The 25,247-nt window shown below is 34.2% G+C and overlaps 5 protein-coding genes and 1 non-coding gene across 6 annotated transcripts; 1 reads left to right on the top strand and 5 right to left on the bottom strand.

Annotated features, from left to right (window-relative positions):
* Window positions 1-312: 312 nt before the first annotated feature.
* FASS (tonneau 2 (TON2)) lies at window positions 313-6,684 on the bottom strand. The gene is made up of 12 exons (XM_012982468.2): window positions 6,276-6,684; window positions 6,079-6,170; window positions 5,938-6,000; window positions 5,657-5,755; window positions 4,323-4,481; window positions 3,609-3,680; window positions 3,353-3,485; window positions 3,197-3,261; window positions 3,020-3,095; window positions 2,115-2,216; window positions 1,333-1,525; window positions 313-785 (listed from the first exon to the last, which is right to left on the bottom strand). Exons 1-12 carry the CDS (start codon window positions 6,406-6,408, stop codon window positions 545-547), a joined length of 1,428 nt encoding a protein of 475 aa, XP_012837922.1. The 5' UTR covers window positions 6,409-6,684; the 3' UTR covers window positions 313-544.
* On the bottom strand, window positions 885-1,003 carry LOC148765324 (small nucleolar RNA snoR104). The gene has a single exon (XR_016029964.1). It is a non-coding gene; the product is annotated as a small nucleolar RNA snoR104 (small nucleolar RNA).
* Window positions 6,685-8,118: 1,434 nt separating the features above from the next.
* On the bottom strand, window positions 8,119-13,453 carry LOC105958437 (receptor-like cytosolic serine/threonine-protein kinase RBK2). Its single transcript, XM_088814333.1, has 9 exons — window positions 13,264-13,453; window positions 13,032-13,105; window positions 12,364-12,684; window positions 11,869-12,120; window positions 11,160-11,314; window positions 9,841-9,920; window positions 9,312-9,447; window positions 8,729-8,878; window positions 8,119-8,417 (listed from the first exon to the last, which is right to left on the bottom strand). The coding sequence occupies exons 1-9, from the start codon at window positions 13,302-13,304 to the stop codon at window positions 8,265-8,267; spliced, it is 1,362 nt and encodes a 453-aa protein (XP_088670459.1). The 5' UTR covers window positions 13,305-13,453; the 3' UTR covers window positions 8,119-8,264.
* A 918-nt stretch (window positions 13,454-14,371) lies between these two features.
* Window positions 14,372-14,899, top strand: LOC105958436 (E3 ubiquitin-protein ligase ATL23). Its single transcript, XM_012982440.2, has one exon. The coding sequence runs from the start codon at window positions 14,441-14,443 to the stop codon at window positions 14,858-14,860; it is 420 nt and encodes a 139-aa protein (XP_012837894.2). The 5' UTR covers window positions 14,372-14,440; the 3' UTR covers window positions 14,861-14,899.
* Window positions 14,900-16,643: 1,744 nt separating this feature from the next.
* On the bottom strand, window positions 16,644-18,123 carry LOC105958455 (Ribosomal protein L12/ ATP-dependent Clp protease adaptor protein ClpS family protein). The gene is made up of 2 exons (XM_012982458.2): window positions 17,845-18,123; window positions 16,644-17,462 (listed from the first exon to the last, which is right to left on the bottom strand). Exon 2 carries the CDS (start codon window positions 17,455-17,457, stop codon window positions 16,891-16,893), a length of 567 nt encoding a protein of 188 aa, XP_012837912.1. The 5' UTR covers window positions 17,458-17,462; window positions 17,845-18,123; the 3' UTR covers window positions 16,644-16,890.
* A 1,271-nt stretch (window positions 18,124-19,394) lies between these two features.
* LOC105958466 (aspartic proteinase 36) lies at window positions 19,395-24,847 on the bottom strand. The gene is made up of 12 exons (XM_012982467.2): window positions 24,414-24,847; window positions 24,190-24,310; window positions 23,068-23,495; window positions 22,801-22,957; window positions 22,634-22,716; window positions 22,449-22,545; window positions 22,193-22,265; window positions 21,881-22,096; window positions 20,614-20,738; window positions 20,379-20,480; window positions 20,172-20,272; window positions 19,395-19,939 (listed from the first exon to the last, which is right to left on the bottom strand). The coding sequence occupies exons 1-12, from the start codon at window positions 24,668-24,670 to the stop codon at window positions 19,765-19,767; spliced, it is 1,935 nt and encodes a 644-aa protein (XP_012837921.2). The 5' UTR covers window positions 24,671-24,847; the 3' UTR covers window positions 19,395-19,764.
* Between the last annotated feature and the right edge of the window lie 400 nt (window positions 24,848-25,247).

The raw sequence follows: 25,247 nt of genomic DNA, 5'->3' as shown, positions 1-25,247 counted from the left end.
TAGCAACCACAGTTTTCTCCGAGTAAATATAGGCATTATTTGTGATGATGGGAGCGGACGAATTTGACCCTAATTTGTTGAGGGCTTCGCCTTTGAAGACCGATGGAAATGTTTGATCTGATCGAGTCCATTGACTATTTAATTTTATAAAAAATCTAACAATAGTATTTTCACAATATAAATAGTATATAAAAATTGGTAGGAAGTATATAAATACTACGGGTTACGAAGCATTTACAAACAAAATCCATGCCGTCTCACTAGCCAATACGAAGTAACAGAAGACGGCAATTCTATACTCGAATAATAAAATTTTGGTAATTTCAATCTACTCTCACAACTGCAACAACATATATGGTAATTTAGGTTACACATTAAATACATGGCCCTATACATACAGTATTTCTCAACATTAGTGGTTAGAATAATATCAAGCTAGTGTGATATTTTTTTTTCCATTAAACAGAACAAATTGAGTGAAAGAAACAACTACACATTTTGCTAACACAGTTTTTTATCTCTGTCGAAAAGATCAAGAAAGCTATTATTGTTCCTCTTCAGGCTCTTCCTCCTCCTGGAGAAGGTTCTCTCGGTTATCGTGTGCCCAAAAACCACGTACATCTATAAGCATGCTTGCAACTGTGCCGCCCTGTTTGCATGCCAGAAGATCAGCCAGTGCTATACTCAACGGATCCGATGGCTTCACCATATCCCATATTTCATCCCTTACATCCTCGATGCAAAGCTCGTAGTTTCCACCCTCTATCCATTTCTGATGAACATCCCTGTTTTTTTTTATCATTGGGAAAATTATGAATTTTCAGTTTTCAGTTATCAATTTATACAGATTCCAATAAATGATTAAAACTTCGATATGTATGAATGCATGTATCTTGCAAAATGAGACTTGTAGAGATCTTGCTCAAGAACTACAAGCAGGAAATTGCAGCAGCTTTTTGTTGGAAGATTCATCAGGAAACAATCAATGCTCTTGATGTTTCCCTTCTTTACTTCCATATTAATTTTACGGTTTATTGCATTCAGCACCCCCATGCTATAAATATTAGCAAAAATTCCCATAGGATGCAATTTTTTAAGCAAATTACCCCCTAAAAACCCTCCATTTAGGAAGTTGTGTGCTAAAAAATGCATCATATTGGGGGTTTGGCTAATATTTATACCAGGGGTTTTTTAGCAATTCGATATAACACAGGGGTACTGAATGCAATAAACTCTTAATTTTAATATAGTAGATACAGGAACAGAAAAATAAAAATTACTCAAAACACAATTATATTAGTAAGTGAAACGAATACTTTTTTTGGCCCAAACCTGAATAGGGAATGAATATCAGCAGTTGTGAGGAATCCCCTTCCGTTAAGATCAAGACACCTAAACAAATACGTCAATCCTTCAGGAGTATCTTTGTTCTCTAGAGCTAGAACAAAATCAAGAAAGCTCTCGAAATCCATTTCCCGAGCATTACCACCTCCAATTTTTCCACGCCGGACATGCTCATCAAACACTGTAAAGACGACGACAAAAATTAACAGATAAAAATCGGAAGGAATACAACATTTAGTGCACATGGGGTCTAGGCATATGGCAAGTAACAGGATAGTGCATCACACTTGATAAACTACTTTTCACCTCGATTATCAACATTTGCAATCTTATTTGTCAACATTTGTAGCATGAGAGGTATTTGAGCTCACAAAACAAGACAAACTTAATATTAACAAACAAATTGACAGTATTAAGTATAAGACAGTTTCCCATAGTTATATCAGAGGCCTTTAACTTACATGATTTCTACATCCGGGATTTATGACTTCTATTATCTTTCGAGATTTCACAAAATAAGGCTTCATTTCCTAAAATAGAAACTTCTTAAAAGCACTATCATTTATTGTAATACTTGATACCGGTAAGCATACTTTCAGACAGAAGAGTGTTCTGAAAATGGTATACGAGGAAAACTCGACCGTCCCTTCATGCAGCGGTACAAATACTTTAGTAAGATGATATACAGTATAATACTTTCCATATATGTATACATACAAACACACATGCAGTGTGTGAGAGAGAGAGAGGGGACTACAGTTAGTTTCTACCTCTCTCAATGAAAATATCCGTCAAAGTCCCATCTGCGTAATCTCGAAGCTCCTGTTTGCTAAGCGTTCCATTCATATCTTTATCCAGAGCAAGGAACATATCTGTAAATAACCATTTCAGCAGCTATAAGCTAGTCAAGCCAAAGTATGATGGCATTCAGAAATCACGAAAAACAAACAATACACAGGCATCAGAACTGTATGCTCACCTTCAGAATCACACAGCCAAAATAGAATTAAATACATAAATTAAAAGTAGGTCAATTTACAAAAAACTACCCTTGACGTTTGTTTGAGGGTCAGATCATTCTGGATGAACAAGAAGAAAAGCTCTGAATTTTTTTGTGAAGCTGACTGAATAAAATATCTATGTATCACAATGTCATCTGATCATTTCTATAAACAATTTACACATTATCATTCCGTTATTATATGCTTATCTGAAACAGAACCTAGTTTGAAAAAAATATATTGATGAAAAAACCACATAGTTCATTACATACTGACACGAGTGCATCAAACAACTAATTATATAAAGAAACCACATACTTCTCTTCGATATAACTTTAATTTTGAATTATTACTTCTCAAATTTAAATTAATGTGTTCAATAAAATCAATTGCAATTTGAGTTTCATATTAAATCAACCAGAAATAGGGATGATTTCTATTATTAAAGAGAACTCGGGGGATGGATATTTGTTTTTTTGTACAAACAAATAGGATAATACTAAAATGCCCATTATATGCCGGAAATTCTTTGTTAAAATCCTATGAAAAGAACAAAATGAGTTGAACACTCAGGGTTGAAAAGGAATTTAGTTAATATAAATAGATCTTGTATATGCAATATCAATGAAGTGAGTGAAATATGCATATTCCAAAACCTATGTTAAAGCACTGACCACATATGCGTTGAGCAGATGTTAACGAGAACCAATTTTCAGCTTGTTCAGTATCGGTAGCTTCTTCCTCATTTTCCTAGTGTACATGAAACATAAATCAGAATAATATTCCAAAACTTAAATGGAAAGGAAATGCTACCATTCGACTATTTCAGGTAAATAATACCGAAAGTTTACCTGGTGCAGTTCCATTAGCTCCTGAAGACAATTACTAAGCAGAACTTTCTTTATGCATGCCTTCCCTGTTATTAACAATTAGTTTTTATATGCTGAACTGTAAACAAAATGGCAATAATTCAGTGGCAAGCCTAATAACTACAATTGAATGCCAACCTCGTTTATGTGGATCACAAAAGAAAAAGAACTTGTGTGCAGCTATGCGACAATACATCTGCTCAAAAGCGGCAGGCATGTCCCTTAGTTGAGCCAAATTAGGAATAAGACCTTTTATATATAATTCCATTTCCTGTTTCAAAGAAGAGAAAAGGGAAATTATATTAGCACAAATGAGGACAACATCATCAAGCATCTTTATATCTAATGTTGAACTTATTTTGTGGGATTAGCCTCAGAAGTACAATTAACATACATGAGGTTGAAGGAAGCCATCAGAATCCTCATCAAGCTCACTCATATCAATTCTCGCTTGAGTAAGTGAAACCTGGATCATAATGAAGTAGTAAGTAATACTGAAGAAGCACAGAGAATCCTTACTTTCAAGCAACTTTAAAATGGCATATCACTTTTTTTTTATTTAGATACTGCAATTATTGACCAATCTACTTCTGAAGTGAACTTTCAACTGAAAGACATTCATCGTATCAGCTACTACCTATAAAGTAAATTGTGATAGTATGGATGCGACTGACAAGTGAAGTGTCGGACATTTCCAAATAGCAATGTTAGTGGTTCTTAGCAGGATATGATTGTACAGTTTATGGGTGCTTTAATTTGCTACCAATTTTGTTTTGTGAACTCCAGTATCTTGTCAAAATGTGTATCCTTCGAAATGGATTATTTATTTGCTTACATATAGATTATAATTGGTTGCTTACATGCAATTGGTTTGAGGGTTGTGTTAGGAGGTTCAGTTGTGACGTATTGAAAAGAAAGTTCATTTATAGGTGTATTTTATTTTCAAGCCCTACTCAATCTTTCAAATCATAGCCACATCCCTAGAAAAATAAAACTGCAGTACGAAACTTTAAAAGACAAACCATCATACTAAACTTATAATGAAAAGTGAACGGGGGAATGGGTACTGGTGAATTTTCTGTGAGTATTAAAGGGCAGCAACTTTTACCGTCCGCATCACATATAGATAGAAAGGCAGGATGGAAATTCTTCCGGATTCATCTTTCTCAAACTTCATGAAATTTGAGGGACTGAAAAAACGTCGACATTTGAGGCCTATTTGTTCTGTACATACTGAGGCAATGTGGCAGAAGTCTTCATAATTCATCTGCACAATTTACAAATGACGTTCATCTCAGTATAGTTGCACTCAACCAATTGCACAAGCCTTAAATTGTTTGATGTTGTGAGCTTACAAAGTGATAGTTTCAAAGACAATCGAACAACTTATAAATTCAAAGATAGAACGGAAAAGGGAAAGGAAAAACACTATTACAGAACCCACAGTTTACGGAAAAATGGAATTAGAGATCGCAGCAAATAGGATGCCAGTAATACATTTATTCCCGCAATTAAGTTGCATTTGATGAAGTTGTACAGAATGAGAATATGGAATTGTGTGCAACACTAAGTGTAACAGACAGGTATTTGACAAATTGAAAGCCATGGGAAATTTTGTCCCAAGTGCATCTCCTAATTTGGAAGTTGTGATTATGCATATTGAATAGATATGTTAGCCATGAGTCATTTGAAAAATTGTCTGATTAAAGTTCTTCACTGTCCGGTTTCTTTTGCCATTTAATGAAATTTATTAGAGAAAGAGAATGTGGAATATGAAATTATCTGATAAGAGAAAACTCATGTCACAATTTGCAAACTGAGACATATTCTACACTAGGTGCATTTCATATTAGAGAGTTATAAGGATGTATGTTGGATAGATATCTCAGGCAACTGGTGGTTGTAGAACTAAAGTTCTGCAGTATCTAATATTCTTTACCCTACTGCATACCAGAACTGACTTTTATGGACTATATTCATATCTTACACAGTGCAATCCAACAAAGCATCTGGATGGAAAGAACTAAGAAAATATGGAAAACTTCCCCAACTCACAGCAAGAAAAAACACTTCTTTTGTTCATTCAAGAAGATCAAATGGTCCTATTATCAAACGTGTATACTTCTAACTTCGAAAAAAACCAGAGAGCATGGGCAGTAAGATTTTCCAAGAAATTAATGCCATCAATAGCCCATTAGAACTTAAATTACTCCAAATATTAATAAATTTTATCTTCATTAATGTTGGAAATAGAAGGATAAGAAAGTATTTTATTCGTCACTCATAATAGTTATTGTTAACGAGCAAAAAGAAGAGTAAGCACTTGATCTGAGCAAATATCATAAATTGTATTAGAAGAACAAGGCAGGTAAATTGTATTATAAGAGTTGCATTCCTTTATAAGTTAGTTAAAAGGTAACGTAGGTGAACAAGCCCCACTACCTTTTCAGCACCAGTTGCATCATCAATTACACAATTTTCCCTCAGGCAAACCCACATAGCATCCAGGTCATCGGCATTCAACAGAAGATCTGATTGTTTCTGATTAGACAAAACCATCATCGTTAATCACACATCAATTCAGGCAAATCGTGACAGCTTATAAGCTGAACTTCTAGCTTTTAATCATGAACTGCAAAAGGCAAATGACAGTGAACTGGAAAAAAAAACCGAATGACCGACCCAAACCCGGCCAGGCAGATCTACGAAACACATCAACATACCTTGAGAAATCGATACTTGGCCAACCTTTGAACTCTATGACTAATGGAACCTTCTTCAGGTTTCTGAAAAATAAGAGAGAATCAGAAAACACAAGTGCTCAATAGAAAAAAAAAAATTACAGCCTAATTTTCGAAATATACCTTCTTGTAGAAGCTTGGAATGGAGCCAGCTTCGGCGCTCTTTTGTTGCTTCTCCTTAAAAATATCGAGCAAAATGCGTTTGGTCTCCAGTTCTGAATGGAGCAAAGTACAAAAAATTCACCAAATTCTCAGTCGGCGATAGGTTCAAATTGAGAATCGCCAGTGCAAAAAAGGACACGTCAGCAGTAATTACGTACCGGTGAGGGCTTCGGATCCGAGGCCGGCACCGGATCCGATGAAGCGGCGGAGATTGCGAACCCAGAGCATGGAAGACGCCGCCGGAATTCTCCTCTGCGCCGACGCCTCGCCGTCACTGGAACCACTGTACATCTCCGGCTAATTGCAAAAACCCTCCGATTACACCTGATCTAACCTAACCTAACCAACGATGTCAGAACATAAGAAGTTGGGGGAGTGTTTGTGCGATATGTGAGGAAGATTACTTTCTCTCTCCTCTCTCTCTCTCTCTTCTTTCTCTCTCTTGAGTAATAATTCTTACTTCAAAGTTTATTCAGAGCAAGACTGGAATTATGAGTAATTTTTTTTTTTTTTTTTTTCACAATTTGTTTTTTTTGCTTTTTTTTTTTTTTTTAAATACAAACATAATTAAATAGAAGGTAAATTCAGAAACTGAAATATAAATACAGAAAGATTTTTAGTAAACACGTATCATTTTTTTTTTTAATTTTAACTTTTAATCCAATTCCACTCATTTATCATTGCTTTACTTTATTAATATGAATAAAATTCCTAAATTTTACTTTTATATTTAAATTTATTAAATTTGGTGTTGTAGAATTTATAAATTTAAATAATGATTCTTTTACTTTTATAATTAAATAGGGTAAAATAGTCTAAAACTCAAAATTTGTCCATAGATTTGTCTTGAAATTGAATAACAGAAGTTTCTACTTAGGGTGAATAGTATTTCAGTGATTTTTGTGGATTAATACAAAAAATGGTGTAACAATTCGATCTAAGAAAGCTTCACAAATCAAAAAAATCAAGCGTCTGCGGTAGATATTATTAACCTGAGTTATGCACAAATTTTGATAAATTCGTGTTTTGATGATTTTCAGGCCGCATCGCACAAACCCTAGCAAATAGGGAAAGTCGTTGCACCTTACAAAATACAGGAATATTTCCTTTGAATAGGCGCCCAAAACCCTAGCCCCATGTTGGAAGATTTCTTTATTGCACCTTCAACATTTCTTTTACCTTGTGTTAGTTTCAAACATTTGTAGTGTACTACAATACAAAAAAAATCAAAATTTGTATAAATGTTTGATATTGTTGTATATTGTGAATTTATTTATTTATTTATTTTTTTTTTGTTTTTTTTTTTTTTTTTTTTTTTTTTTTTTTGTGATTGGAGAATGAACAAAGGGAAACGATAAATTGAAACTAATGAATAAATTATAGTAGACCACGATTTTTTTTGTAGTTAATACTGAAAAATTGTAGCAAAATGCCATATAACATGGCTAACCGCTAAAGAAATTAAAAACTTACAAAAAAAATATAGTTGACTATGGAAATGATGAAGAAAATTACAATTAACACTAGAAAATCAAATTTTGTAGTAGTGGAGACGACAATGGCTGAGAATTTACGAGATCTCTTCCAAACATTTCGGGATTTATATCGATCATGAATGACATTTCCCTATTACAAACATACTGAATTTTGCTTTCATTTTAAATTCAATTTTCGGCATCCTATAATAAATTAGAGAGGATGTTGTACTTGTCAACCGTTTGATTTCCGTTGGTGAGGATTATGTAGATTAAATGAACTTCTCTACTGACGACGATGCATCTAGCTTCCGAGAGGAGTCTGATTTTATCTCGGGACCAAAAAAAAAAAAGAAAAAAAAAATAAGCGAATGCGAACTGAACTGAACTGATTCTACGAGTGATCCTTTTTTACCAACTAAGCATATTAAACGTACGTATGTTTTAGTCACTCGATTCTTGTTAGATTTCTAGCCATATTATAAGGGCCTAAAAACTAAAATATCATTTCATACAAAGTGCAGAATTTATATAAAAAATCTCAATTTCACAAATTAAAACCAATGTTAAACAAAATTACTATAAGAGGGTTTTTATTTTTCTTTCTTTTTTCCATTGAACTCTATACAGTCTAGGTGCTACTCTAATCGTACTTAAGATTTAGATTTGATGTTAATTATTATTTTTTGTTTGGATTAAATACTTTGTTGAGTTGTACTCCTCTACATACGAAAGTTCTTCCGAATATGTCCGCTTAAGGAATTGCTTTCGACTTCCATCCGTCGACTTTGGCTTTCCATCAATACCATTCAGCAGTGTCATAACCTAAAAAAAAAGTTTCAAAATATTATATATATTTTTTTTGAAAGACAAAATATTATATGCTTGTATTTCACATATAAAGTGTGAAATTTCGAGTTTAAAAGAACGACATAAATCGTTCTTGTGTTAAAAAAAAAAACCTCGTGTTTTATTTTTCTCTGCATCTTATAAACTATTACTAGCTTATAAGCTCTTAAATATTTTATAAGATATTTTTTAATTAACAACTTATAAGCTTAGCCGAACATGCTCTACATATATTGAATTTAATTTCTTGATTCCAGCAATATATAGAAACATAATTTTATACTTGCCTGACTCATTCTCGGTCTAAGAACCGGATTTTGCTGGATACATGAACCGGCAGTTGAGATAACCCGAGCCATCTCTTTTGGATCATAGTTATTCTCCAAAGAAGGGTCCACAAGTTCCATAGTTGCATTATTATCAATTAAAGGCTTTGCCTACATAACAAAATTATAAATAAAGAAAATAAATAAAGATTAATTTACAAATAATCCCTTTCAAGTATGCCTAGATTACATTTATATCCTCAAATTAGTATTTACCTTAAGAAAAGTTATAAAATATTTAAATTGCCCTTCATTAAATCAAAAATGCATTTAGGTGGTGTTTGCAAAAGCTTTAAAAAAAAATAGAAGTCGGTGATTATGATTTAAGTTAGTAATAAGTGATTATGTTTAAAAGTTTGGGGTGTTTGCAAAATCACAGAAAATCAACCTTTAAGCAATTTATTTTAAGAGAAGTTGTTTTTCTTATTTCATCTTAAAACAACTTATTTTAAGTAAAGTAGAAACAAAAGTTGGAACTGCAAACACTTCATAAGTGATTCTAAGCCAAAAACAAAAAGCTCGAAATCACTTTGCAAACACTTACCCAAAGCACAAGGCTTTTCTTCGATTCATCTAATGCTTGGCGTCCAGTTATAATCTCAAGAAGTAGAACTCCAAAAGAGAATATGTCTGTTTTTTCATCCACAATTCCATGCATAAAGTACTCTGGAGCAAAGTATCTATTCACAATTAAACCAAATATATGTTACATTCGGTGAAGTGTACATCGTGTATTCAGTATATATATGTTGTGCCCTTTTGAGGCAAAATATCTGATAACCTTTTACGTCTGATTATTATTTGAATACTGAACTTATAAGTTATTTTTATTAATTATTAGAACTTGAATATAAAGGTAGGGGAGGTACTTCAAAAAAAAAAAATTTAAAAGCTCTCAAACAGTTTTTTTTTTTTTTTTTATATAATTTTTTAAGTGTTTTACCAAACGCTTTGGAAGAACTTATAAGCTCTAAAACATTCTGTAAATTGTTTTTAACAACTTATAAGCGTAACCTAACACCAATTGAACGTAAGTGGACAATGATCGATTTAAGTTGAAGAACAATACGTACCCGAATGTGCCTTCAAACTTTGTGGCGTTGTGATGGGACCATTGTTTCGGTAACCATTTCGAGAGCCCGAAATCACAGATCTATTTGACATTTGCAAAACAAGTCACAAATATATACCAAGCAATAAATAACTAAGTTGTGGTCTTATTAAGAGGAAATTATTTTATTTTTTTAACAAAAAAATATGCAACAATATATGTGCATTGGATAAACTCTGCACTCGTGCAATAACCCAAATGAATAATTACTTTACATTAAAAAATGATATAATGTTTCGTAGTATTCTATAAAAATCTCATTTTAGTCTACCCGAAAGAATAAGAAATCGATCGATTTTTACTATTAAGATATACCGACTAAATAGTGACACATAATAACATATTGGGTTAGCAAAATTCATGCTACTATTGAATATTTTTTTATAGATAGTATCTAAAAAGAACAAAGATAACTGTATCCCCATATTATGGAGTTAGTACAAGTCAATCAGTCCATATTAAATTAATTTTGACTCATGCAACTAGGGGTGGAAATCGGACGGAAGTTGATAGAAAATTATTTTTTTGGAATTTTTTTAATTTTTTCGGAAGTAAAAAATGGGGTCCAATTTTCGTTCCAAAAAATCGGAATGCAAAATTTCATTCCGATTTCGGAATGTCTCAAAATCGGCGAATTTTTGGAAATTTTGTAAATTACATTAGTTTATAATCTCTTGTTCCAAATCTGGATATAATGTGAATTTTCAACAATGTTTTTCTATTTGTTTCAAAATTTCGCTCGAAAATGCAAGAAATCCAAAAAAGAGTTTGACAAAACGCAATAAATAAAAACACACGTAGGAACAACAAATTGAAACATAAATTTTCTTAAAAGAAAAAATGCAACATCTGATACCAATTAATATTACTTGACCCTATGTTTTATATATTTTTCATACAAAATATAACACGAGTAATTTTATATTATGGAATTACAAAAAATATATCATAAAATTATATTATATATTTCGAAAAGCCATAGAAATATTCAAAACTAAATTGGATCGAAAATCAGAATTTCCGGTAATTTTATATACCATTTCGATTTCGTTCCAAATAAATTCGGAAGAATCGGAAATCAGAACTTCGGAAATTGGAATGAAAAAATACGGTCCCAAATTCGGATATTTTCGAATCAGAATTAAAGGAATTCGAAAACTCCATTCCGACCTACATCCCAACACGCAACCGACCGAACAAAGGCTAAATTAAATAAAGAATTAACATCTATATAACATTTGAACATTATTTTCGAAAGATTGAAAAATAAAATGCAGGTACCTGAGGCTCGAAATCTTCGGATAAAAGGATATTATCAGCTTTAATATCTCGATGAATAATTCGTCTTTCGCAATGTTCGTGCAAATAAAGTAGGCCTTGTGCTGTACCAACGATTATCTTATATCTCTTACTCCAATCTAGTTTTTCCTTTGAACCTGCATAAATAATTAGCAGATAATAATTTTATTAATTTCAATTCAATGAATCCGTCTCGTTCGGTTGACACTATTCATTTCAGTTGACTAAAACCTCGTTCGGTTATCATTATTAAGTTCTATTTACCGAATAAATAGGAGCTAATAAGATTTTTTATTGACAAGATTCATACTTACTAAGTTTGCTACAAAAGTTGAAGCTCGAAATTAAACATTAGAGCAGTAGCTTAACTTTGTTAAATAAGAGATTTTATAGATAATTCACGTATAATACCAGAATTTAACAAATATCTAAGGAACCAAACATCTTAATAATTAAATAATTAACTAATTAACAGTAAAGAATTAATCCGATCTCATTTAATACAATTTAATCCAATATAGGTAACTGTACGAGGAAATGCTTGCTGTATATACAAGATTCAAATTAATTTATGTTAAAGTTAAAGTTCACAACCAATAACATTAGTAGTTGTCCTACTCACTGCGATTAATTTTGTAGATAGTGATTAAAAATGAAAAAAGACAAATTTATCCATAAAACGAAAACATACCTTGAAGGAGTGAACCCAAGCTCCCTAATGATGATAATTGAAGAATGAGAAAAGAGCCTCCTTCGACCCCAAAACCGATCATTTTTGCGGTGTTGGGATGGTTAACATGCGCTATTATTCCGATCTCCGTCAAGAAATTGACAACCTCGTCCTCCCCCACTCCCTTGTTGAGCCGCTTCACCGCCACCGATTGTCCGTTGCTCAGACAACCTTTGTAAACCTCCGCGTACCCGCCCTTCCCGATCAGATTCTCTAATGCAATAATCAAAATATTAATCTCTTTCATAAGTATCTCATTTAGTAGGTAGAGTTCAATTAACTCATTGAGATATTAAAGCTGATAATATTAATGTGCGACAAGTCAATAAAAAGGAAAAAAAGTCAACATCGGAGACCGACTGTCAACGGCAGTGGTAATTAGAGCACACTAATTAAATTTACCCAAAATATTTTATATTAGCAAAAAAAAAAAAAAAAAAAAAAATCGATAATTACCTTTGCTAAAGTTGTTGGTTGCAGATTGCAATTGAGCAAGGGTAAAAGTTTTCCAGGTAGAAGTGATGAGGCACCTGTCTATATCCACATTTTGATCTCTACTACTTCTACTATGCCTTTTTGATATTTTAGGCACAACTATTGAAGGTAAATTTGATGGTAATCTCTTTATTGAACTCTTTTTCAACAATTTGAAATATTTTTGCCACCCGGACGTTTTATTTTTGTTACAACTCGATTCTCCCTTTTCGTCAACGTCTCTCGTGGTAGTAGCAATACCGTGTGTTGTTTCTTTTTTCCCCGTATTGAAATATCTCAAGTCTACAATGCAAAAAGGAAAAAAAGGGTAAATAGTGGACATATTAAAGTTAGACGGTTTGATAATGAAATTTTTACAGGGTTCCGGGCAGCGACATAAATGTGACTTATTCACGAAAAAATAGTTCAAAACATGTAACCGTTAATTATAATAACTTAATTAATAACGTAAACCAGAATATGATATATCCAAAATAAAATCATTAAAACTTCTAAAATAGGTTTTCTTCTTGAATTTTGCAATGAAGTAGACAAAAATGATTTATTTGAAAATATTAAACTAATTAATATTAAAAGTTGAAAATCATTTCCTAGAAATAGTTCCGAAACTCCCTTGTGAGGTTGGTTACCTTGAGCAGAAGAAGAGCAAGGAAATGAAAATGCTCGCTTTTGGTATGTCGCCAAAATACTGTCCCCGTTTTTCCTGCAAAAAAAAAAACGATGTTCGATACCGATACCAATTCTCCGCGAATAAAAAAAAAAATTATTATCCTCTAATTTCAAATTCATGTGAGAATAAAAAAAAACAAATAAATAAATATGAATAAAGGATTATTAAAGTATTTAATAAATAATTAATACGTAGAACGATGAGGATGTTCTTGAATGCCCTGAGTGGCCATGAATATGTATTTATTTTAGAATGGAACAAAATCAAGCAGCCCAGATAATAATCATAAATAATAATCACTAAAAAAACATTCTTGGGAATTCATGCATGCCCCAATAATAATGTTTAATTTAAATATATAATCAAACAAATTAAAGAAAAAATATATATATTTCATGCAAGAGATAGCTACATGCATGCATACATCTCTTTGTTAAAAATAGATTTACTATGAGGCCAAATGCTAGAGCCTCCTACTTTTACTCTCCCCCCATTAATTATATAAGTATAAATATATTTAAATATATTTGAAACATGCATTTGGTTCGACTCAATTCGTTATGCCAAATAAAATATCAAGCATGCAAAAAAAATTCTAATTAATCCAAATCATTCTAATAACATATTGTGCACTTAACATTTTGGGGGATCGCCCCGATTTTTCTAAGAGTATTGATAAACAAAATTCAAAATTAAGTATATGTAGAATTTATTTGAAAGAGATAAGTTTTACCCATTTTATTTTATATTGTAATATTAAGGTGGTGTTTGCAAAAGCTTTTAGAAATGGATTATAAGCTTTTTTCTGCACACAGTCTGTTTTTAAGTGTTTACAAATCAAGTTTTTCCTTTTGCTTCTCTTAAAGTAAGTTGCTTCAAATTATAATTTTAAAAGCACCCATGTACGTACCTGCTTTTTCTATTTTAGTTAATTTTTTTCCAGCTAATCTGAAAACACTCGCGACTTTTAGAAATAAATACTTAATCTGAACTTAACTCACAGTCAATAACTTTTGCTTTTAATAAGCTTTTGCAAACACCTCCTAAAAAAAAGATATATAATTTACATAAGATTATTGACGACGGAGACGAATCGACGAAATATACATGGCTGGTGCATGGCTTGTTTTTAGCATAGACAATTCCTTAGTTACGTTAATTATTTGCTTAATTAATGTATTAATTATGTTATTAGTTGCTTTCCATAATTAGGTTTATTAGTTTCCCGGTGAAAGATGGTTTCCTAGTTACACTTGGTTTGGTACTTTGGTTATCGGTATGTTATTTAAATTCAGTTTTCTAACTCTATTCTTGATTTTCTTGAACACCAAAGACAAATAAAAAAATAAAAGATTAAAAAAAAACAATATGCAGGACGATTTGGGAGAGTTTTTACTTTATGATCTGCCTTTATTCGTCGGAATACTCGTCATCGGAACAGCAGTAATTCTATTGTACATCTTTTGGTTCGCAGCGGACAGCAATTTTAACCGCCAGCTGGTGAACACGTTGTGGATGAACCGCCGCCGCCACAACACGGGGGTTTCGGCCCTCGATCTGGAGAAGCTGCCGAAAGTGACAGGTAAAGATTTGGTGTTTGCGAGTGATTGTGCGATTTGTTTGGAAAAAATCGAGAACGAGCAACCGGCTAGGTTGATTCCAGGTTGCAACCATGGCTTTCATCTAGAATGCGCCGACGCGTGGCTGTCGAAGAACCCTAACTGCCCTGTCTGTAGGGCCCACATTGGGCCCGAGTTCTTCAATCCACCGGAAACGAATCCTTGCTAGTTAAAAAATAAACCCAAATAGGCAGTGGTGGAGTCAGGATTTTATGCCCGCACGTACGGCATGCAAATATAAATTAAAAAACAAAAAAAATCGTAGGGGCGGCAAATACTATAAATTTAAGAAACTACGGCTCTATTTATGCTGGCTCTGCCACTGTAAATAGCTGTCGACGTTTATATTCTAATTAAAGTCTATTCAATTTGTATATATAAAACTCAGATTTCAGATTCATCTTACTAATTTATATAAAGTTCCGTCTCGTATATCTTCTTATTTTGCTTTCGACTTTTTTTTTTTTTGCACGTGATGAATTGGAAGTGCGTGATAAAGATGAATACAATAGTTGAACTAAATATGGTATACAAGATGTTGTGACAAGTGTTATAACAGCTTAGATAACATGTATACATGATCATATGGTGTTTGCAAAAGCTTTTGAATAAGTAGAAGTTGGGAGTAAAAGTCGAAAATAAATGTTTATTTTTAAACGTTGGTGGTGTTTGATTTGCAGATTCTTAAAAGCAATCTACTTTAAGAAGTCAATTTAAGAGTTGTAAGTGTTTGCATATCAACTTTAATTTTCAGCTTATTTAGGTGAAATATCTAAATATCCACATAAAAAAGACTAAAGATAAAAATAATAAGGGTATTAATGTCTAAACTCTACATCTTAATGTCTGAGTTATGGGGACAAAATTCAACATGTTAATAGCGAATCGCGTTGCGCGAATTTCTTTTCAAAAGTTGTGGTTATTTTTTGGTATTGCATCAATTCTTATTTTATTTTTTAACAAGTAAGGAGTGTTATAGTATATGTACATTAATTTTTTAATTTTGTCTTGCACTTAATGAAATTAGTATTGCAAATAACCGCGACATTAATTTTGACTACCTCCAACGGGGGGCGCCTAGCACTTTATCTAGCTCCTTCAGACGACAGAGACAAGCTTCGGCTGCGTCAACAACCAAAGCTACGCTTACAACACCCGCCCTCAAAGCCGAACTCCAACTCTTCAGAAAACGATTCCCAAAATTAACCGTAATCTACGCAGATTATTACAACGCCTATTTGAACGTGATCAATAGAGCGTAAAAATACAGAATAAAGAATCTTTAAGGAGTGTCCCGTGGATACGAAAATGGATCTTACAACTTCCGACTATTTCCATGCATGCAGGTCCCCTTCAACCTCCTGTGGTAAGCCTACGAGTATATTAGCCGGGATGGGGTTTCATCTTACTGAAGCTATGTAACTGAGAGGAGAGATCAATTGAGATCAAATTACGATAATAATAATAAGGGAAAATTAACGGACACCACCCCGAGTTATGGTCAAATTACAAAAATCCACCTCTTGTTTGGGTAATTACAGCCACAACCTCAACTATGTATTATCTTACAAAAATATCCCTCCATAAGTAAATTTAGGTATGTTAAATTGGTAAAACCGAACCGAAATTTCGGTACGCCAAGATTTCATGCCGTTTACCGAACTGAATATACGATTTAGTTCGGTAAATAACCGAATTACATAAATTTTATGTAAAAATATTTAAAAGGAGAGGGTGGCAGTAATTACCCAAACAAGAGGGGTTTTTCGTAATTTGGCCATACCTCAAGGGTAGCCGTAATTTGCCCTAATAGTAATAATAAACTGATTTATATGCAACGATATTTAGCATTCGGTTTCTTTTCCAAATCAGCTTATTGTAAAGATCAAATATTTCATGAAAGATCAACTTGAGAAGAAACTATAAATGCTATATTATAGAAGCTTTGTAACAAGAGAAACAGGACAATCTCAATTCTTGTTGAATACATTAACAGTGTGTACAAAAGGGAGGTCTCAACTCAGCAAGCAATGCAGCAAATACGGTCATCTATTTAGCTCGGGATTTCAAGGTTTCGAACATAAGAAAATCAAAGTGTGAAACGAATTATTACCCTCATTCCCAAAATAGATAAACATATCAAATCAGGAAAAAAAAAAATCATAAAGAACCAACCTATCGAACAGGGCGCACTAGTATTCATTCCATCACGGCAACTCCTCCAACAGCTTTGATTTTCTCAATGATGCTAGTCGCCTCGTCTTTCGTGATCTGCTGCTTGAGTAAAACCGGCACTTTCTCAACCAAATCTTTAGCTTCCTTCAGTCCAAGATCGGTGAAGGACCGAATCTCTTTGATAACCTTAAGCTTCGCACCTGCTTCGAATTTCTCCAGCTTGACGTCGAAAGTCGTTTTCTCGGCTTTTTTCTCCTCCGCCTTAGAAGGTGCTCCCCCGGGAGCACCCAAATCGATTCCTTCAACGGAAATATGTTCCAGCTTGGGATGCATTACCTTTTCCCTAAGAGCTGGACCGATTTGCATCCGCTCTTGTAGTGGCAAAGATGCGATTTTTTCGGCGAGCTGGAGAATCTTTTCCGAGGGTGGGGGCCTTGGCCCGTACGGGTCGTAGAAAGCGGGGTATTTGTATCTCTTGGGGCTGGATTTGGGATCTCTCGGAACGAAATCAGCTTGGAAACAACGACGTTGAACTAGGTTCGGTAGAATGGAGTTTGCGCGAGCAATTCGGTATAAAGTAGCTACTTTCATGGTTTCTGATAATAAATATGATGATTAAATTAATATTGCAGCTCTAATCTATCATATTCACAACGAAAAAAGCATGCGATTATCGTTTTTGAATGATCTAACAAAGACAATCAACCAAAAATTCCGATATCATAATTTACTGGAAATGATAAATTCTGAATTCTGAGAGCATGTAACTAACATGCTTGTATTCATTCATATTTACATGCTCTAGGCAAATACTGAACAATACAATGCTCTGAAAACTCCAATTTTACCAAGCAAAATTGATCCATCTAACCCTAATTTTTTTTCAAAATTTCCGAACACAAACCCCATTTCTTTCTTCTGATCGATCACACTCTCTCTCTCTCTCTCTACTATAGGACTTAGAGGAGAAAAACCTACCTTGTAATCGCCGGAAGCTTCGACGGCGAGCGGCGACTGGGCGGCGAACTTCCTCTTCCAATTTGACAACAGCGGTAATACAAAAATGGGTGGTGGTGTTGTGATGAGTTTGGGAAGAATCGAATTGGAGTGGGGTGATGGGCGGCGGAGAAATTAGGGTTTCTGGGTGCAATTTATTGTATTATTTAATTAATTGCTATTAATAATTAATTATATATACATAAGAAAAATGTCAAGACGACGAATAACATGGGGTCACTATTAGTTCGAGCTCGAGTTATTCAATTTTTCCACTAGACAGATGCATGTGTGTTATACCTGTGGTTCAATTTTCCCACGATTTATTTTTCTGAAACGTTAAATATCGTTTTGACTTCAAATCTGATTTTGACATATTTCTATTTTGATTTTGGCAAAATTCGAAACACGAAAACTGTAGTATTTTGGGTTAGCTTTCTAATCCAACTTAAATCCGCTAGATTGGATGTCGTGTGACAAAGTTATGCATGAATGAGTTACATTTTGAATTTTAGATACCTCAATACATCATAGTTTGTGAGCAGTATCCATTGATTCATGTAAATCTTTCTCGTCCGCCATTCAATTTTGGTGATTCAAGTTGGATCTATAAATTAACTCAGAATACTACAAATTCTGTTTTTCGGGTTTTGCAAAATTTGGAATTAAAAATGATCAAAATCACGTTTGAAGTCGTAACGTTATTATTAAAGCTCAAACGACATTTATCACATCCCTTTATTTTTTAAAAGTTATTTTATTGATATAATGTCATACATTGAAATGCATAAAATAGAGAGTTATAATGTTTGTTAATGGAATAAAAGAAGGTTTGATTTTACATAACAATTTTGGAAGTTGGAACGAAATAAACTATTCTAAAGAAGTTGTGAATCAGATACATTGAGTTGAGTTAGTAAAATTATTTGGTAGATAGAAATTAATTAATTAATTAGTACAATTACATGGAGAGCCATTGATGAAATCGGTGAAGCCTTCGTACAATAAATCATGCATTGGATTCGACTCGATTCATTTACGCCCCTACATATAACTTACAATAATGATCTAGAACATGAATTCAAGTTTTAACCTTTTTTTTCCCCCAATAGTATTTATGAAAAGAAAATCGAGAAAATTACAGCTTTCATCCCTCAAGTTTGCACCGATTTCACATTTGGTCCCTCATGTTTCAATAATTTAACGCTTTTGGTCATTTCCGTCAATTTACCGTTAGTCTGTCAGATAAGTCATTGATGGGCACATGCTTGGTTCCGTTAGTTTTAACGGAAAATTGACGGAAATGACTAGAAGTGTTGAATTTTTTAAACATAAGGGACCAAATGTGTTTTTTGTGAACATGACGGATCAAATATGAAATCGGTGCTAATGTGAGGGGCGGAAACTGTATTTTTCCCAAAAAAAAAAAAATCAGAGTGAATGCATCTCTCCTTGTCAGAGATGTACGTAGTTCGAGTCCATTGTCTGTATGCGCAAGAATTGTAATAGCAATAACAAATAAGATGTCTCGATTTCCGAGGAAAAACCCGTCACATTAATTCTTCGTCTATTCTTACAATTCTCAATCGCAAATAAGAAAACATAATGTGAAAAATATAAAAATAAGAAATTAATCTTCATGGCGTTCGTGTTTCTTTTTTTTTTTGCTGAGATGAGATTCTGCTATTCACAGAGAAATGGACAAAATATAATATAATATAATATAATATATCGGGCAATGCTCGTCATCAAGAAGGCACGCCACCTCCTCCTCACATTTCTAACCTACCATTTCATCGTAGTAAAAACGAATCTATTGCTTATGACAGCAACATAAATCAGACGAACAAGTTAAGTCATAAGTTTTGAGATAGTAAACCAAACCAAAGGCCAAACTTGTGATCAGTTCTGTAATGGCTGCAGTTCTTGCTCGGCTACAACAGAATCAACGGGCTTGTAAGAAACGAGCGATTTATCTCTCCTCCAAATATACCATGCCCCAGATGCCAACAATCCAATTACCATCGTAATTACAAATGCTATGATTACTGCCATGTAATGTTGTCGCCACCATGTCCTGGAATATTGCAACAAGATCAAATATTTACTTAGGAGTATACAAAATATTTTTGTTTGTTCATATGATTTTCTAAGAATGTCTTCCAAATTTAAAGAAAATTCTAACGTTAAGCTTTGTTGATCAGGTAGATCAATTAATTTTCCCTATTCCAATTTCTTGAGCTCAATATTTCTAGTGAAATAAATTTAATGCGAGCGATGTACATAAGAAACTTCATATTTTATTTTACCGTTGAGGTGGTGTCGGCCCCATATTCCATCCAAAGAATTTGTAACTTCCAAAGCTATCAGGGAGATGAACACGATTTTCACTCAACCTGGATACAATATCCTGTAAAAAAAACAATTAAAAAAATGTTTAAGTAAAAGCGTATGAGCCCCTCAGTATCTATCAGTATACAGAAAAGAAAGTGTTGTCGTTGTAACAATTTTTTTACCATGGCCGTAGCATTAGAAATATAATCAGCAGGTTCTTCTGGGAAAATGGCCCATTTTATGAGGGTATCATTCTCTCCAGAAGTGAAATTCATCAAACGAACCTGCGACAGTTGATATCAAAAAGTGAGAAAGTTGACTAACATATATTCAGATTTCACTAGAAAAAAAAAAATTAAACTTAGATATTACGTTCCACATGCAATCCTAAAGGATCAACAATTTATATTGATTTACCTGAGAAGAATTAACATCTAATTCCTTGGCCATGAACAGAGCAAGTTCTGACATGTGAGGTTTCAACTCTGGGTACGTCACGTTCAACAACATAAAGAATGTTATGAGACCTATTTTAGCCTCCCCTGCAAAAGACCAAAAAATTCATCAAATATTCTGCTCATTCATTACGTTATTAGAATCATCAGTAAACATTGATCAATCCACATAGAATTTTAAGTAAAATAGTGAAGAAGAATGTGATACAGAAAAGTTGATAATCCAGTTCCTAGCTATAATCAGTGGATTTAGTAACTATTTATTTTTCTAAATGACCTGGCAGTTATAAGATTTTGAACACCACTCGCCTACAAAGTATAAGAGTCATAACCGAAATGTCCAAACTTTTGGCATGGGATGCTGTTACGAACAATTCATCTCTCTCGAATTGAGACAGAGGTGATGTACCCGATTCCATTACAGACCTTTCTTGACAGTAAACCATATGTCAAGTCAAAGATCTAGGAGATAGCAATCTATTAAACCAAATAACCGGCAGGACAGGAATATGCAGTCTCATTTCTTCAGAAACAAACAATCCCAACTAATCAATCAGAGCTTGGTCCTTCGTTATATATACTAATTGTGTAATCATCATAATATTTTGAGATTGAAAAGGCAAAAGGTGCAGTTTTCAGATACATATCATTAAACAAAGACAAGGACCAAGCATCATGGTATTGTGGGCCAGAGAACAAAGAAAATTAACATTGGACAAAGAAACTCTGCTGGTTGAAAATAAGATAAACCTGCATGCCGGCCTTCTTTAAACATTCCCTTCTGCCAAAATTTAGTTAACGAAATAAGAAATTCTCCATTTAATTCCATCAGTTAAAGTTTTCAATGGACATTATCTGTGATCTTAGTCATATAAGAAAATCATCGTGGGTTCTCATAATCTTCTATCATTAAAACTCAGCAGGTACTTCCTCATTGACTCAGCATGTACTCATCTATTCAATAAAATAACAAAAAGCAGTAAACTTTAAAATTTCTAACCTTATTTTAATTTAACACTTCAACAACTTCAAAAATTTAAATCCATAGCCATAGGTATTGTTCTTGAGTGAAAAAGCTTACCACCCATCACATAAAATAGGCATCGCAAAATTAAAATTTCACCATAATGCCAAACAAACTTGCTAAGCCATATTTCTTCAAAAAAGGATTCATCAACTAATAAATTCAGGTGAGACAGCAGAAGACGAAAAACAGTAACATGATATACCTGAAGATTTTGGCGCAGGTGCAGGCGGTGACTCGCTAGGAGCTAACGCAGGAGATATATCCAAGGTTGAGTTATCCTTATCGGTGCCAGAAGGCAATGGTGGAGGGGCAGGGGACAAGTGAAGTCTCTCCCATAACTGAGAACAATTGGTTTTCCAAAAACCAATCTTTTCATGTTCACGATCATATGTAACAAGAGTATTCCGAACAACAATACCTGACAAAAAGAAAAACGATCAGCAGATACAATCATTCAATGATAAACATTAAAGCTGAGATAAAAAAAATTAAAAATAAAATAAATAAAAAGTACCCCCTAAAAGAGTGGTTGGATCCTTTCCATTCTGAAAAATCCCAAGGCAGTATGAACCACGCACCTTTGAGTGCTGTACATGAGAATATAGCAAAATAATGATCACAAAGGGAAACATAATTGAATGTCGGGGCAGCATAAATAAACAAAAGGAAAATTCCAGCTATGTATACGAATTGAACTTTTTCATGGTGCAACAAATAATTACATGATTTGAAGGGGTGGCTTTTCAACAACATAAAGTAAAGATACTTACTCTGAACAAGTAATTTTCAGGAGACAACAATATCTTCTGTCCGTTGCCAAATACCATTTCAACCGATGGAAAGGCGTTCGAGAGTTGTGAAGTATCACTGAAGCAAAATATGAACTTAATTACACAAAAATACCGACTGCAAACTTTTACTATCTAGACAAATTCTATAATGACAATCGTATTACCTTCCAGCACCAGAGAAGCATAAATCATTGTAATTAGGGTCGGGACCTTGTATTCTTTTGAGGGAGTTGAGTTCCTTGAAGATCTACTCGCCAAAAACGGAGAAACTCAGCACAGAAACACATGATTAAAAAAAAGTATCCTATAATCAAATAATGAATATACTTACGGCTTCTTTAAATGCTCCAAATGCCTGCTCAGGTAGATAAGCATAAGTTGTACCACTATCAAGAACAGTTCCATGTTTGCCGTCAAACACCTTGGGATTAAGAGGCAGCATCTTCCCAGCAACATGTATCTCCTTCAGGTCGATATTGTAATAAGGGCTGTTGCCACCCCGAAACTAGAGTAAATGTGTGAGATGTATCAAGGGTACGTGTTAGGAAAAGAAGCCTAACAGTCCATTGCAATACTGCAAGAATTTTCCTACACGTACCTTCGAGCAGTGTCGGAATGGGTAAACACCATGTCATCAGGAGTTGCAATTCCTCCGAGAACCATTGCACCACCGCCCACATCCATTCCACCGTAGCACAAGGAAAACGAGTCACTAATTACACTTTTATCCACAAGCTGGTCAACAATACTGAGGTCTCCACGACCCAGACCCATTATTCCATCGGCATGCTGACTGTACAGGTCGCCGGTTTCCATATTCTCACACCCGAAAACAGCTCTTTGTGGCTCCAACTCACTTTGATTGCCAAAGGATACAATGTCCTCGCCCAAGACCCCACTGCTAGAACTCATTTCAGCGTACTGTCTTTCGTATATACATTGCTCCCTTTCGTTATCACAAGAACAATCGATGTTGCACTTTACGGGTTGGTAGGTGCTTGACAAATCTGGTTGAAACTTTGGGTCCTATTTGGAAGAGAAATTTGAAATTAAATCATGCAAAGAAACTGAAAAACACAACACAAAGGGACTTGATAATGCACCGTTTACACGTATTCGAAGAACTAAAATTATTATTACTCGCTACCAATGGTGTTGATGTCAAATGAAGAGAGGGGAGTCCTTACCCAGAAAATTACTCAAAAGGGAAGGAACAAGAAAAGTCAAGCAACACTTTAAGGTCCAAAAAAATAAATTATTTCACATAGAAAATCCAATTCTTTCCTAATTTAGTGAAGAAAAACTATATAAAGGTTTCCTCCTTTCTCTTCCCGAAAAGCCAATAACAGTATAAATTAGTGGTAACTTCATTGTAGTTTTTTCCTCTTTCGTTATGAGTAGCTCTTTCATACTATTCGGACATTATTTTCCAGTTAAAAACAGATTTCAAAATAGTGTCTTGCAAGAGACGGACATATCGGTCGTTTTGCAATTGTCCGAACATATCGAAATTATCATATAACCAAACCGAAAATGGGGAAATCTCTTCTCAACTATTCCTTAACTGTGCACTTTCACTATTCAATTCACCCAAATCAAGACATATCCAATCAAAATTCAAGACGAGAAAAGTCAAACATAGATCAACAACAAACCTAATTGCATTGTTCAATCACAGAAAAAAAAAAGTTAATAAATAAATCATCAAAATTTAAGAAACCTGATGTTTGCCGCACTGTTCGCAAGTGGAACACGGTACATAAGTGACAGTACTGCCGGTATCAACTATCAGAGCGAATCTCTGCGGCGGCGTCCCGATCCAAAGCCGAGTCGTGTAATACCTGCAACACCGATTCATAACAGAATACACATCAGAAATTCGAGATCGGATCTCCCAATCGGAATAAGGAATGCTGAAATTCAAACAGAGAAGCGGATGTTGACCCGTTGAGGAGGAGATCGTCGTGGAGGGGCATTCGGGCGCTGGGGGTGGGGCGGTTGTGGAGATGGCGGCGCGGATGGAAGTCCTCCTTGGTTCGTTGCTGGTTGAAAAACAGAGGTAGGAACATGGCGGTGCCGCCATTGCTGCTGCTGCTGTTGACGAAGGTAATTGAATCTCCATAAGGCGGAATCGAGACGGATGCGGCGGCGGCGGCGGCGGAGCAGAGGATGGCGTAAGTGAATGCCCAAGCCATCATCATAGGGATTGTTCAATCCGAGGCTGGGCTGAACCAGCCAGTAGTTGTGATGTGATGGCTAGAGAGAGAAAGAGAGAGAGAGAGATGCGTACAGAAGAGAGAGAGAGAGAGAGAAGACTCGGTCGAATGTTACTAACGCGCGGAGGAGAGCTTTTAATTTTCCATTTAGATCTTGATTGTGTTAATCTATTATTAATTCTAATAAATAATAATTAAACCCATAATAATCCTATTTCTACTTTTTTTTTCTAAAAAAAAAAACTATTTATATTTTGAAATTAAATCTAGACACTAAGGCCCCATTTGGCTAAGCTTATTTTAAGCAGCTGATAAGCTATTACGTCTAATAAGGTATTTTAAGAACTGATAAGTTGTTACATCTTATTTTTAGAATTAATTTTTGGGTAATTCCACTTTCCCGCCTTGTACTTTGGCTTGATACCACTTGACCCCCTTCTACTATCGATTGCATCGGTTTTCCCCCCTGTACTCGAAAAATTATCTCAATGCGGCCCTCGTTGTTAGTTGTCAGACATTTGACCTTAACACCGTTTGGTCTAAGCTCTGAAATTACAAAAAC

Source organism: Erythranthe guttata, chromosome 14 (assembly GCF_056151865.1).
Source record: "Erythranthe guttata isolate IM_541 chromosome 14, IM_541, whole genome shotgun sequence".
Classification (NCBI taxonomy): domain Eukaryota; kingdom Viridiplantae; phylum Streptophyta; class Magnoliopsida; order Lamiales; family Phrymaceae; genus Erythranthe; species Erythranthe guttata.
This window is presented reverse-complemented; position numbering and strand designations above follow the sequence as displayed.